Source organism: Cervus elaphus, chromosome 22, assembly GCF_910594005.1.
Source record: "Cervus elaphus chromosome 22, mCerEla1.1, whole genome shotgun sequence".
NCBI lineage: Eukaryota > Metazoa > Chordata > Mammalia > Artiodactyla > Cervidae > Cervus > Cervus elaphus.
Genome location: NC_057836.1, coordinates 5,734,016 through 5,748,455, shown reverse-complemented (window position 1 = coordinate 5,748,455; position 14,440 = coordinate 5,734,016). Strand labels below are relative to the sequence as shown.

Below are 14,440 nucleotides of genomic sequence, written 5' to 3'. Positions count from 1 at the left end.
ATTTTACACAGTACAAAAAAATTAACTCCATATGGATTAGGCATTCATGTTTAAAAAATAAAGCAGTAAAAAATTCTTGCAAGAAAGTCTAGATTATCTGTATAGTATGAGAGGGAGACCCGGAGGGACTGGGGAAGAATGGAAACTTATTAAGCAAGACTAGAAACCTAGAATTTATCTTAAATAAAAGAAAAGAGGAAAAAAGAATGGAAGATAGATATATTGGGTTCTACAAAAATCTTAAAACACTTTAATGGCAAAAGATATAATAAAACAAAGAGACAAATGATAGATTTTATAAATATATTTGTAGTGAAGAAGACAAAGAGCTAATACATTATTAATTAATTCAAGAGCTATTGGGAGACACCTACTTCAAGCCATCAGGAACACAAAGGTAAACAAAATATCAAAACCCTTTCCTCGGGTGCCAGGCTCTACTGAAAGGGTTAACCTATTGTATTGAGTCGGTTGTGTCCCCAGAAAGATATGCTTAAATCCTAACCCAGTTTCGCCGCATATGTGACCTTTAATGAAAACAAGGTCTTTGCATATGTAATCAAGTTCCCATGAGGTCATACTGGATTGGGCTTCCCAGAAAGCTCAGCGGTAAAGAATCCCTCTGCCGATGCAGGAGACGCAGGTTTGATCCTTGGGTTGGGAAGATCCCCTGGAGGAGGGAATGGCAACCCACTCCAGTATTCTTGCTTGGAAAACTCCATGGACAGAGGAGCCTGGTGGGCTACAGTCCATGGGGTCGCAAAGGGTCAGACATGGCTGAATGACTGAGCAGGCACGCATGCACATACTGGATTAGGGGTGAGCCCAAGTCCAAGGACTGAAGTCCTTCTAAGAAGAAGGGACTCTGGACACAGAGCGAGGACAACACAGGTGGAGATAAGACACAAGGAAGAGGCCAGAGGCCAGAGTGAGGGCAGCTGAGCAAGCCGAGGACAGCCGAGGACCGCCAAGCCAGCAAGGCTGGAAGCCAGAGTCGGCAGGGAAGGGTCCTCATATAAATAAACCACGGCAGGCGGCAGGACTCTGCGACGCCTGGATTTCAGGTTTCTGGCCCCAGCGCTGTGAGAGAAGAGATTTCTGTGGTTCAAGCCACCCAGTTTGTGGTAATTTGTTACAAATTCCTAGGAAACTACTACACACGTATTGGCTCATTTAATCCTTATCACTATCCTACAATCCCTGGAGAAGGAAATGGACAACCACTCTAATATCCTTGCCTGGAAAATCCCATGGACCGAGGAGCCTGGTGGGCTGTAGTCCATGGGGTCGCAGGGTCTGGCACGACTGAGCGACCGACACACAGACTGTCCTCCAATGAAGCTACTGAAACGATCTCCACTGACAGGCAAGGAAACCGAGGCCCAGAGAGCTCTGCCCAGGGTCACACAGCTGTCAAGCAACGGAGCTGGGGTTTGACTCCCGGCACCTACTCCAGGATGCTGGCCTGGAGAAGTCCATGCACTCAAAGAGTCGGACATGACTGAGCTTTGACTCAAAGCTTTTCACTTTGAGACTTTGAGTGTGGCTCAGAGTCAGCCTTTGAGATGAGATCGGGTGCATACAGGGTGGTATGGCCGTAGACAGTGTTTTCAAACGCAATTCTCCAATGCTCCAAAATTGATTGGGTTCATTCCGAAAATACTGAGTACTTATTTTATGCTGCGCCCTGTTTCAGACGCTTGGGACAGGGCAGAGAATAAAAAGGACACAGATGACTGCCCAAGTAGCAGGTCCACCCCAGGGAGGAGGGCAGGGCTGCAGGGGGCTGAGGGAGAGAACCAGGCTGGAGCTGATGCAAACAAGAGTGTTAGGGAAGAGCAATGGTAGCCGGGGGCGGGGCGGGGGGCGCAGGGGTGAGGGCAGAGGCGGGGGTGGGGCAGGGTACAGGCTGGGGTCAGATTATGAGAGACTCAGAGCCTTTTAGGGAGGAAGTCCCAGGGGTGACAATCTAGAGGATGTGGGTGAAGTGGGGTCCCGGGCTTCTTATGGAAACGGGTAAATAATGATGTCTATTGCAAACCTCTTCTAAGTTGACAAGAGGGCAAAGAATGTGAATGGACAATTCCCCGAAGAACAAATCCAAGAGCAAAGGGAAAAAACCTCAGAAGAAGCCTACATTCACTGGTAGTCACAGAAACGAATGCAAATTTAAACTGAGCAATCACTTTACAACTATCAGACCAGCAAAAACTAGAAAGAGCTAAAATGCTATATAACAGGGGTTAGAGAAAAAGATACTCTCATACACAGCTGTTAGAAGTATGAAATGCTACAGCATTATTTTTTTTTAAAGCACACAGACAAGACGTGTTAAAACAAAATATACGTTATCTCAGACCAAGCAATCCTACCCCAGGGAATCCGTTCCATAGAGATGAAAGCATCGGTACACAGAGATACATAAAGAACGACTGTTTAAAGAGGGAAAAAGAGAGAAAAAGAAGCAAATGCCCATCAAAAAGGGAAGGGTCGGTGTTCAACTTGCAGGTCTTTGCTTCCACTGAGAACAAACAGAAAGCCAGACAAAAGACAGCAAAACATCCGTTTGACAGACAGACAGCTGCTGAGACGACAAGGGCTCACAGGGACAGCAGGCGGAGTGGAGGGGGAAACTCAGGACTCGGGAGGGAAGGAGGTCACGGACCCATTCTGGGAGCAGAGCCAGGGTTCAGGGTCGGGGCTGAAGGCCCAGGCAGGCGGTCACTACCAGCAGAGAGAGAAACGAGCAGAGCTCGCGGGACTGCAGAGACCAGAATCAGAGACTTGACTTTTCAGTTTCCCGGTGAGAAGGGAAAACAGAAAACGGACCCTGACACTGTCAGTTTTCCCCTCGAGGCACTTGCTGAACTCAGAAGCCATGGGGTGGGGATTGACAGAAGGCTAAGGAATCAAAGCAGAAAACCTCAGAAAAGCTAAAGGGACTTTTTTTTTTTTTTTGGTCACCTTTTTGAGTCCTGAGGAAACTAAGGTTAGATGGAGTTCAGGACTTTTCAGGGATGAGGGCTCAAAGAATAGCCCATGCTCTGAGTTAAAAGAGCTTCCCCAGTGGCTCAGTAATAAAGAATCCACCTACTAAAGCAGGAGACACAGGAGAGGCATGTTCAATCCCTGGGTCAGGAGGATCCCCTGGTTAGGAAATGGCAACCCACTCCAGTATTCTTGCCTAGAGAGTCCCATGGACAGAGGAGCCTGGCGGGCTACAGTCCATGGGGTCACAAAGAGTCGGACACGACTGGAATGACAGCACACAGGCATCAGTTCAGTTCCGTTCAGTCGCTCAGTTGCGTCTGACTCTTTGCAACCCCATGGACCACACCCCATGGACCGCAACACGCCAGGCCTCCCTGTTCATCATCAACTCCCGGAGGTTGCTCAAACTCATGTCCATTGAGTCGGTGATGCCATTCAACCATCTCATCCTCTGTTGTCCCCTTCTCCTCCTGCCTTCAATCTTTCCCAGCATCAGGATCTTTTCCAAGGAGTCAGTTTTTTGCATTAGGTGGCCAAAGTATTGGAGTTTCAGCATCAGTCCTTCCAATGAATATTCAGGACTGATCTCCTTTGGGATAGACTGGTTGGATCTCCTTGCTGTTCAAGGGACTCTCAAAAGTCTTCTCCAACCACAGTTCAAAAGCATCAATTCTTCAGTGCTCAGCTTTCTTTATAGTCCAACTCTCACATCCATACACGACTACTGGAAAAACCATAGCCTTGACTAGACAGACCTTTGTTGGCAAAGTAATGATGTCTCTGCTTTTTACTATGCTGTCTAGGTTAGTCATAGCTTTTCTTCCAAGGAGCAAGTGTCTTTTAATTTCATGGCTGCAATCACCATCTGCAGTGATTTTGGAGCCCAAAAAACTAAAGTCTGTCACTGTTTCTATTGTTTCCCCATCTATTTGCCATGAAGTGATGGGACCAGATGCCATGATCTTAGTTTTCTGAATGTTGAGCTTTAAGCCAACTTTTTCACTCTCCTCTCTCACTTCCATCAAGAGGCTCTTTAGTTCCTCTTCACTTTCTGCCATAAGGGTGGTGTCATCTGCATATCTGAGGTTATTGGTATTTCTCCCGGCAATCTTGATTCCAGCTTGTGCTTCCTCCAGCCCAGCATTTCTCATGATGTGCTCTGCATATAAGTTAAATAAGCAGGGTGACAATATACTGTCTTGACGTACTCCTTTTCCTATTTGGAACCAGTCTGTTGTTCCATGTCCAGTTCTAACTGTTGCTTCTTGACCTGCACACAGATTTCTCAGGAGGTAGGTCAGGTGGTCTGGTATTCCCACCTCTTGAAGAATTTTCCACAGTTTGTTGTGACCGACACAGTCAAAGGCTTTGGCATGATCAATAAAGCAGAAGTAGATGTTTTTCTGGAACTCTCTTGCTTTTTCAATGATCCAACAGATGTTGGCAATTTGATCTCTAGTTCCTCTGCCTTTTCTAAAAAACTTTGAGGACTACATGCTAGAAGGGAGTTGTTTTTTTTTTTTGGTTGGTTGGTTGGTTTTGTTGTTGGAGTGTTCCACACGCTGCAGGGCAACTAAGCCTGTGTACCACAATCACTGAAGCCTGCGTGCCCTGGAGCTCATGCTCCACAACGAGAGGCCCAAGCACCGCGACTAGAGAGAAGGCCCTGCTCGCTGCGACTAGAGAAAGCCCATGCACAGCAACGAAGATCCAGTCCAGCTAAAAATAATAATAATAAATTAACTGAAAAAATTAGTCCAGGCGCAAGCATACAAAAATATAAGATGGAAAGAAATAGCAAGGGTAAACATGCAGATACATATGATATCTTATTTACCATAAAAATAGTGTCCCATGGGATTCAGCATTGAAGTAAAATTTAAATGCATGACAATAGTAACATAAAAGCTAGGAAGGGGTGAATGAAATTATTTTTATATTTAGCATTGCTAGAGAAGTGGTAAAAATAACAACATATTTAAGTACATACAATAAGACAAGGATTCATATCAAATCTCTCGGGCAGCTTCTAAAGACTTACAGAAGGACATACACACCCATAGGCTGACAGAGGGGAAAGTGGAATGGTAGAAACAGCTAAATAATCTAAAAGAAGGCAAGAAAGGAAAGAAAAGAATACATGAAACAGCTGGGTCAAATAGAAAAAAAAAATAGTAAGATGATATTCACAGATATAAAATCAACTCTGTGTGCTTATGTGCTTAGTCATGTCCAACTCTCTGTGACCCCATGAACTGTATCCACCAGGCTCCTCTGTCCACGGGATTTCCCAGGCAAGAATCCTGGAGTATTGCTCTAGTAAAATCAACTCTATCAGTAATTAAATGTAAAATGAAGTGACTACTGCAAGTACAAGACTAAGGCTGTCACAGTCTGTTTTTTAAAATATCAGCTATATGCTGTCCATGTGAGACAATTTAAATATAAGCACCCAGAAAATTTGAGGTAAAAGGATAGGAAAAAATATGCTATGCTAACATGAATCAAAAGAAACCTGAAGTAACCATATTATTATCAGTCTAAAATAGACTTGAAGGCAAGTAGCATCACTCTGGATCAAGAGAGTCATGTCATAATGATAAAGAAGACAATCCACAGGAAGCTTCAGCAATTCTGAGTCTATGTGTACCCAAAAATTTAGCTTCAAAGTGAATAAGGCAACAATCAACAGAACTAGAAAGGATCTCACTAAACAAATCCACCATCAGTTGGGAGGCTTCAACACATTCCTCTCAATAGCTAACGGGATGAGCAGGCAAAAATTTGATAAGGAGACAGAAGTTCTGAAAAATACAATAAAATCAACTTAATTGGCCTACTTAGAAAACTAAAGGTCCATGATGGAGTACACATTCTTTTCAAGTGCTTCTGGGACATTTACCAAAATTGTCTCTATAGTGGGTCATAATCCGAGCCTCAGCATATTTAGAAGGGTCAGTTGAAGTGATTTATACTTTGAAATCACACCCTTTGATAGCTCAGCTGTTGAAGCAGAGGACTGTCGGCTCGATGTGTATAGACTTTAAAATCTGTTCTCTGATCACGGTGGAATCAGTTTTAAAATCAATAATAAGAGATAAACTAGAAAATACCAACTGTGTGGAAATTAAACAGTAAGCAATTGGGGAAAAGAAGAAATCACAATGGAAATTATAAAATATGTTGAACCGAATGACAATGAAAACACAGTATACGAAACCTGTACTATGCAGCTAAGCCTGCACCCAGAGGACCATGGACAGCCATCAGCTCACACATTAGAGAGATAAAGGCTGGAGAGCAATGATCTAACATTCTATCTCCAGAAGTTAGAAAAAGAAAAGCAAACTAAATCCCTAGCAGGTGGAAGGAAGAAAATAATAGAGCTAACAGCAGAAATAAAGAACTATAAAACAAATATAGAAGAGGAAAATAACAAGTCAAATAAAGTTGTTACTTCGAAAAGAGAAAACTGACAGACCTCAACTTCTGCATTTGGGTAGGATGAAGTAATTCACAGCAAGCAAATATTCCCCATGAAAATAATTAAGAAAAAAATCAAGTAAAAATTATAAAAAGGTATCAGAAAGCTGAAAAAGCCATGAGGTTTCAAGGAACCAAAATCCCAAGGTGGAAAGGACTCACCTTTCAGCCTCAAAGGCTTCCCTGATAGCTCAGTTGGTAAAGAATCTGCCTGCAGTGCAGGAGACCACAGTTCAATTCCTGGGTCAGGAAGATCCGCTGGAGAGGGGATAGGCTACCCACTCCAGTATTCTTGGGCTTCCCTTGTGGCTTAGCTGGTAAAGAATCTGCCCGCAATGCAGGAGACCTGGGTTTGATCTCTGGGTTGGGAAGATCCCCTGGAGAAGGGAAACGCTACCCACTTCAGTATTCAGAGCCTGACACAACTGAGCGACTTTCACTTTCACATTTTCAGTGTCAAACTGAGACTAGGCAATTGCATTTCCCCTGGGAACAGCTGACGCCTCTTGGGAGTAGACTTTGGACTGAGAAATAGGTTTGGGCCAGACAGAGAGCCACTCCAGCAGAGCGTTCACTAGTTATGTGGTGCTGGAGTGGCGAAGCTGGAGACGTGGGGGGACAGGCTCAGAGCATGCCTGGCTTCCCCTTCCAGACACGTGCTGATCTCTGGAATGGGCCAGGGCTGGAGTCTAATGACCTGAACTGAAAACTTAAAAAAGGATGATGCAAGTCTCCCAACTTAAGACACAAAGGCCCAACAGGGAGGAAGACCCTGAGAACACAGAGGCAAAAACAAAGCCCTAGAGGTGTGGTCCATCGGCACTGAGGGCCTGCAGCTGCCCGGCCCTGGAGGAACTGGCCAATTTGGGCACGGCCAGATGCCCAGAGGCTCCAGGTTTGGCATCTGTCAAGAGAGTTATTGCTGGAAAATAGAGAAATAAATACAGACTTTTGATGGTGTACGGAGCTTGGAGCAACAAAACTGAAGATGTGCGGGACCTCAGCACACCACTGGTTCACCCCCTTGAAACATGTGTCAGATTAGGAAGTGGTAAGGAACAGCCAAGAGATGCTCAAGGGTGTTTGTGGGGCTAGGTTTAATCTAATCAGGGTCCCTGTCCCTAGCCGGAGAAGACTGTGTGGGATTAGGAATTGATGGCAGTGAGTGGGGTGGGTACCCATTCCCCAGATATGTGAGTGTGACCAGCACCCAAAGGGCTTAAGCTACTCTGCTAGGAGGAAGTGAGGAAGCTCACCTCCTGCTAAGCAAGGTAAGATGTCCTCGCCTTCAGGAAGGTGCAGAAGTAAGGGGCCGAGGCTGCTAAGAATCTGAGACACTGGGCTGGGCTGTTACAGACTCTGGCTTCCCTAATCCATGTCTTGGGGGCTCTGTGTGTGTCGGCTGATGAGTTCTGCAGCCTGTGTCTGTCGCCGGGGCCTCTGCTGGGACTCCAGAAATGGGACTAAGAATAACAGTGTGCTGAACGATGTTCAGTGTATTTACTGAGGATGAAGAATAACAATTTCCCATTAGGAACAGCCAATTATGGGGAACCAGAATTGTAAAGCTGCCCTCAAATTCCTGATGGATGGAATAGCTCAATTAGTCTAATTACTCAATTAGACTAATCTTGACTTATGTGTCCTTGGGTGTTTAGTCATTTTATGTTCCCCATGGGTCACTAGTCCCAAGCAATGAAACTTCTGCTTTATCCATGTTCCCCATGTGCCTCAGTCCTATTCCAAGTATGGAACAGGCACCCTCACAACGTTTACCGAGAGAAAGGATGACAGAGACTGCTGTCTTTGCCTGCCTGATGTGTATTCTCTCCTTCTCCCATAGGAACAGGACCTTGCTTTTCCTGGAGGTAGTAATGTACCCAGCCAAAAAGTCTGTATGTGTATATATATATATATATATATATATATACACACACACATATATGTAAGTGGAAGCTTATGATATATTACAACAAAATGTTAAGTCTGAGGAGCTTCCAAAAAAGCCCTTTAAAAAAGAAAGACTTCCCTGGCTCAAGCCTTTGCCCTGCCCTTTTCCCTTCTTTGTGCCTGAAACATGTGTGTGATAGCTGGTGTTCCAGCAGCTATCTTGCATACATGAGGATAAGACTGAACGAGTAAGAAGCTAGAAGCATCCTGGGTTTCTGAAGACAATGTAGAGCTGCGGCACTGACCCTATACCAACAACCTCTGGACTCCTTTCTTAAAGGAGAAAAATAGCCACTTTTAAAAGTTAAGCTACTGTTTTGGGGGTTTGCTGCTAATTCAGCAAATGAAGGATAGGGAAAGGGAGAAACTGTATCCAGAGAAGGAATATAAATATTCTAGATCATCCTAAAATTCAAAAATGGTTTTCTGCAACATTACAAGTTCTTGATTCATTATTTAAATAAATTGACACGTTTAAAAATACATGGAAGTCACAGGATTTGTGGTGCAGAGGCCAGAGCAATCAAGCAGAAGAAGGGGATTTCCTGAGATAAAGAATACGTGTTACAGGGTTGTTGTGAACAATGATTTAATGGATGATGCAAAATACACAACTAGGGCTAGTACAATTCCAGAAAGAACTGTCCTTTTTCCTCCCACAGTGGAAATTGCAGACTTAATCATGAAAAACACAATGAGTTCATGAAAACCCCAATAGCTCTGCCTCGACCAGGGCTCTCAACTCAGTGTGGGGTCCCTGGTTATCTCACACTAATCAGAAACTCTGATATCTCCTACACTCGAGAGAAAAGGGAGAAAGTTCAATTACTAGTTAACAAATAAGAGTTTGCATAACAGACAGAAGCTACCTGACCAGTGAGGTGAAAAAAGTAACAGAGTCTTAGCAAAGACCATGCAGGGACACAGTGACCTGTCAGCTTCCACCTGGCTCTGGATTCTATTCACATGGTTCTCTCCTAAGAGGACCTGTGTAGCCCATCACCTCCTGCCTCCACCGCAGGGAAGGTGACGGCTGCTAAGAATAAACAGCACTTCTAATTTAGAGTGCAAGGTATTCAGTTCAGTTCAGTCACTCAGTCGTGTCTGACTCTGCGACCCCATGGACTGCAGCACACCAGGCTTTCCTGTCCATCACCAACTCCTGGAGCTTGCTAGACTCATGTCCATTGTGTCGGTGATGCCATCCAACCATCTCATCCTCTGTTGTCCCCTTCTCCTCCTGCCTTCAATCTTTCCCAGGATCAGGGTCTTTTCCAATGAGTCAGTTCTTCGCATCAGGTGGCCAAAGTACTGCAGCTTCAGATTCAGCATCAGTCCTTCCAATGAACACCCAGGACTGATTTCCTTCAGGATGGACTGGCTGGATCTCCCTGCAGTCCAAGGGACTCTCAAGAGTCTTCTCCAACACCACAGTTCAAAAGCATCAGTTCTTCGGCACTCGGCTTTCTTTATGGTCCAACGCTAACATCCGTATATGACTACTGGAAAAACCATAGCTTTGATTAGATGGAACCTTTGTCGGCAGAGTAATGTCTCTGCTTTTTAATATGCTGTCTAGGTTGGTCACAGCTTTTCTTCCAAGGAGCCAAGTGTCTTTTAATTTCATGGCTGTAGTCACCATCTGCTGTGATTTTTATAAGTGATAGTTTGCAAGGTATTCAAGCCAACGGTGAAGCGCTGCCTGTGTTCAAAGGATGAACAAGTGCATAGATGCAGAACTCGGCAAGTGGGTAAATAGGACTTAGAGCTTCACTCCCAATGCCCCGGGCTTGAAACTCTTGCAGCCACTGCACTACTAACTGGTGAGACAGAGGTCTGGGGGAAGAGAGGGCAAGAACATTGCCTCCCCGCAACCAAATTGGTAGGAAGAAGTGGAGGGGCATTCTTATTATGTCCTTCCCACAAAACTCTGAGGCCAGATCCAACCTCAAAGCTACCATCGGTTGTATCCAGCTAGCCTACATGGGCTTCCCTGGTGGCTCAGGAGGTAAAGAATCTGTCTGCAATGTGGGAAACCCAGGTTCAATCCCTGAGTCAAGAAGATGCTCTGGAGAAGGGAATGGCTACCCACTCCTACATTCCTGCCTGGAAAACCCCACGGACAGAGGAGCCTGGAGGGCCCCAGTCCATGGGGCCGCAAAGAGTCGGACACGACTGAGCGAGCAAGCACGCACACAGCCTGTGTGACACCCACCAACCTGGTGTCACACTCGGCAGGGGTCTGAGGCTGATACGGGCTGGCATGGATTCAAAGTCGAGTGTCTGAATGGCTTACCAGCTGGACCACGCTGAACCATGATCTTAAGTCCTAAGCTTTGGTCTCCTCACCTGTGAAGTGGGTGTAAGGTGATCTATACCTCACGGGGCTCCTGCGACAGTTACAAATAAAGCTTGTGAACCAACGCCCTGGTGCCTGCACACTGGCAGAGTCAGTAAGTGCCCAGTGTAGTGATACCATCACTATTCCAGCAATGGTCAGCATCATCATCATGGTTATTATCATTGCTATTATTCCCATTACAGAATTAGTCATCATTAATGCTTAAAGCTCTCTACAAGAGTTGGTTTCAAAGGTTTCCTTGCCCATGAAGTTGGGTATTCCCAAACCTTTAACATCTGGATGCCTTGCATTCTGTCCAATCTAAATTCTGGTTTCTTTCTACAGTATAAGCCCACGATTTTCCCAGCTCTGACTTCACCAGTGGTAGAATCGCTCTCATAAATAATTTAACACTGAAAATTTACATTTACATAATGCTTTGAGGTTACCAGCCTATAGAGTTGAAATCTGGGTCCCCAGCAGACTGTAGAAAGTCACCCCACGATTATTGATCTTCAAGTTAAACGGCTGGTCACAACAGGAGGTTTTAAAAGGTTAAACCCAACAAGTCACTAGGAGGGAAGCCAGTAGAATACCTCCCTAATTGTGTTCGCAGTGAACTGGTTGCTAAGTCTCCTGAAACAACAGACTTCTCTCCCTGCATCTCCATCCTCTAGTGTTTTCTGTTTTCTTCTGCAGCCCCTGCTGCCCACTGGCTGTCTCCAGGAAGCCAGGAACCAGGGAGGGGAGAAGCGTGCAGGTAGCACCGGGGAGCAAGAGCAGAGCTGCAGCTGCCCCCTGCTCGGCCGGAACACAGAGGCAGGCAGGGGGCAGAGAAGGGGGCCAGGGTGGGTTCGCCAGGTGCAGAGGGGAGCCAGTTTCACGTTTAGGAATCCCAGCTGGCTTCTGAAGCGCCTGCTTGCCTCACTCCGCAGGTGGTGGCCCTTCAGGCTCCCCTGGGGATTCTAGTTAACTCTTTAGCTTCACCTGTTCATCCAGCAAATGTCCTCTGGGCCCTACCGCGTGCCAAGTACTGGAATGCATCCCTGTTCAAAAGAGATAAAAATGTCTACCTTTGGAGCATATGTTTTTACTGGAGGAAGATAAACAGGCAGAATAAAGAAATGAACTAGGGACTTCCCTGCAGGCCCAGTAGTTAGGAACCCACCTGCCAATGCGGGGGACCTAGGTTGGATCCCCATCCAGGAAGATCCTACACGCTGTGGCCATGCGGCAACTAAGCCTGAGCGCCACAACAGGTGATCCTGTGCCCTGGAGCCTGCGAGCTGCAACTACTGGAGTCCACGTAGCCTAGAGCCTGTGCTCCGCAACAAGAGAAGCCACCAGTGGTTTCAACAATGAGAAGCCCATGCACCGCAGCTGGAGAGCAGCTCCTACTTGCCGTAACTAGATAAAGCCTGCGCAGCAATGAAGACCCAGCACAAACAAAAATAAAAACTTTTAACTTTAAAAAAAAAAAAAAGAGGCCCCATTTGCCAGGTGATTCTGGGTGGAACCCGGGACCAGGCCCTGGGAGAGTTCCATGATTCCTGCCCATTTAGCCACTGAAGTCGCTCTCGTCAGAGTCGGCGATGGCTGGTTATCAGTTCCTGGTCCCCCCAACCAGAAATCGAAGAACCATCCTTGACTCTTTCCTCTCCCTTACCCGTTAACCCCATGTCTCCTCACGGGGCCCCTTAGGCTCACAAATATAGATCCTCCACGTCCGTGTATCTTGCTTGGGGAAGGGGAGGTCCGGACTGTTTCCACAGCCATCTAATCCCTCCCCCGCCCCAGCCCCTCCTCCACACCCCCCAACCCCCACACTGCTGCCAACGAGAGGCTTGGAAATGAGATTCGGACGGAGCCCATTTCAGCGCCTGGCACAGGGGCAGGCACTAGATAAACTGCAGCTGCTAGTATGATTATTTCTCTTCTTGGAAATATATTTCACTGCCTTCTTCTGAAGGTGTCCACATGGACACTACGACGTATTAACGGCAAGGTGTCCCTTAAAAATAGCTGCAGATGATGAACTACGGGGATCACAATAGGAATTTTAAGCAATCGTTCAAATTCATTCCTGAGAAGTCTGTGCAGAACCCTTCAAAGTGAGTTCTTTCTGGCATGAACCTCATCAATTCCCATAAACACATGCAAATCAGCACTCTGAGCTTCCCGTTTTCACTGCCAGTTTTTCCCCTCCACTTTCTTGAGGAACAAACCGCAGCTCTCTGATCACAGCATCCCAGGAACCCCTCGCTGGCAGGGCTGGGGGGTGCCTGGGCAGCCTTGCCCCGCACCCCCACCACCCCACCGCGCACACGGGTCCCGGTCCTCAGGGGGACGGCCAAGGAAAGCACCGATGAACCCTTTGTTTTGAAAGCTTAACTATCAAAAACCGGCCGCATTCACATCAGAAGCGTATTCTGAAGAAAATTGCCAAGGACATTTTTGGCCAGAAGAATCCTTTTACATTGCCGGAAGATGCCTAGAAATGAAACCGTTTTGCCCTGGAATAAACCCTGACTGAAAAAAAAAAAAAACTTAATGCTTGTGCCTTTGGAGCCTGGTAGCACAGTAGGACAACTAAACTTCCTTCAGGAAAGGAGGAAACGCAGAAACGCAGAGAGACCTTACTCTCCTACCTTCTTGAAGTCACGTGTGTTAATTTTGCCATTAGGCTCCGTGGTGAAGTCGAGAAACCGTTTTCTGAAGGCTGGGTCCTGCTGCCGTATGCAGCTTTTGAGCTTCTCAATGACTTCATCCTTGGTCATGTTCCTGGTCATGGCTCCTTGGCTCTCAGCGGGCTTGGCTCTAAAATCAAAGCAGACACACAGGTGCAGCAGCACGCTTTCTAGAAGCCAGCGGCCCCCAACCTTTTTTGGCACCAGGGACCAGTTTTGTGGAAGACAAATTTTTCCATGGAATGGGGAAGGGGTGATTTGGGGGTGATTCAAGCTCACTGCATTTATTGTGCACTTTACTTCTATTGTTATTACATCGGCTCCACCTCAGATCACTAGGCATGGTCCCGGAGGTTGGGGACCCCTGCTACAGACCTCACCCGCTTATGGTTCAACCCAGGACAACACGGGGGTTTTCCATCCCCTTTCCACAAATGAGCAGACAGATGCTGAGGTCAAGGGAGTGACTTGGGGACTTCTTAGATGCCCATGGCTCATCGCTTCAGAGCCAGGCCCGCTGTTCTGTGTCACCGTGTCAGGTAAGCTCCCCCTCCCCGGCCGAGGTCCCAGCACAAGGCAGCAGGCCAGGGCGGGGAGCTTCGGGGCAGGGGCTGGTGTCGCCCCTGACGTTTTCAGCTGTGCTTTGAGCTGGCTGAATCTAGCACGGGAGTGGGAAGACAGGGCTGAAAAAGGATACTGTAGTGAACTGGGAAAATGCAAAGTCAGAGCCTGCTACACCGCCTTAAATTAAACAGGCTGCTTCATGGAAACCAGATCAAAGATCATCAGACAGCCATGGGAAGGAAGGGATGTCCACAGTTAACCCAAGTGGACTCACAAAATCCATTTAATTTATATAATACAGATCTTATGCAGTGTGCTCTGTGTCTGAGTGTGAGAATGCATGTGTCTTTGAAGGATAATTATTCTCCTGCAGTATCCTAGACCTCATTTTGATAGCCATGAGATGGTCTTGAGAACGGACTTC

General features: G+C 46.5%; 1 protein-coding gene across 1 annotated transcript in view; it reads right to left on the bottom strand.

The window, feature by feature from the left end:
* The window catches only part of EFCAB6 (EF-hand calcium binding domain 6), a 248,362-nt gene that overhangs the window by 102,832 nt on the left and 131,090 nt on the right, over positions 1 to 14,440 (bottom strand). The window contains exon 17 of the mRNA XM_043882452.1: positions 13,414 to 13,582. Coding sequence (XP_043738387.1) covers positions 13,414 to 13,582 — 169 coding nt within the window. The remainder of the gene's footprint in view (positions 1 to 13,413; positions 13,583 to 14,440) is intronic.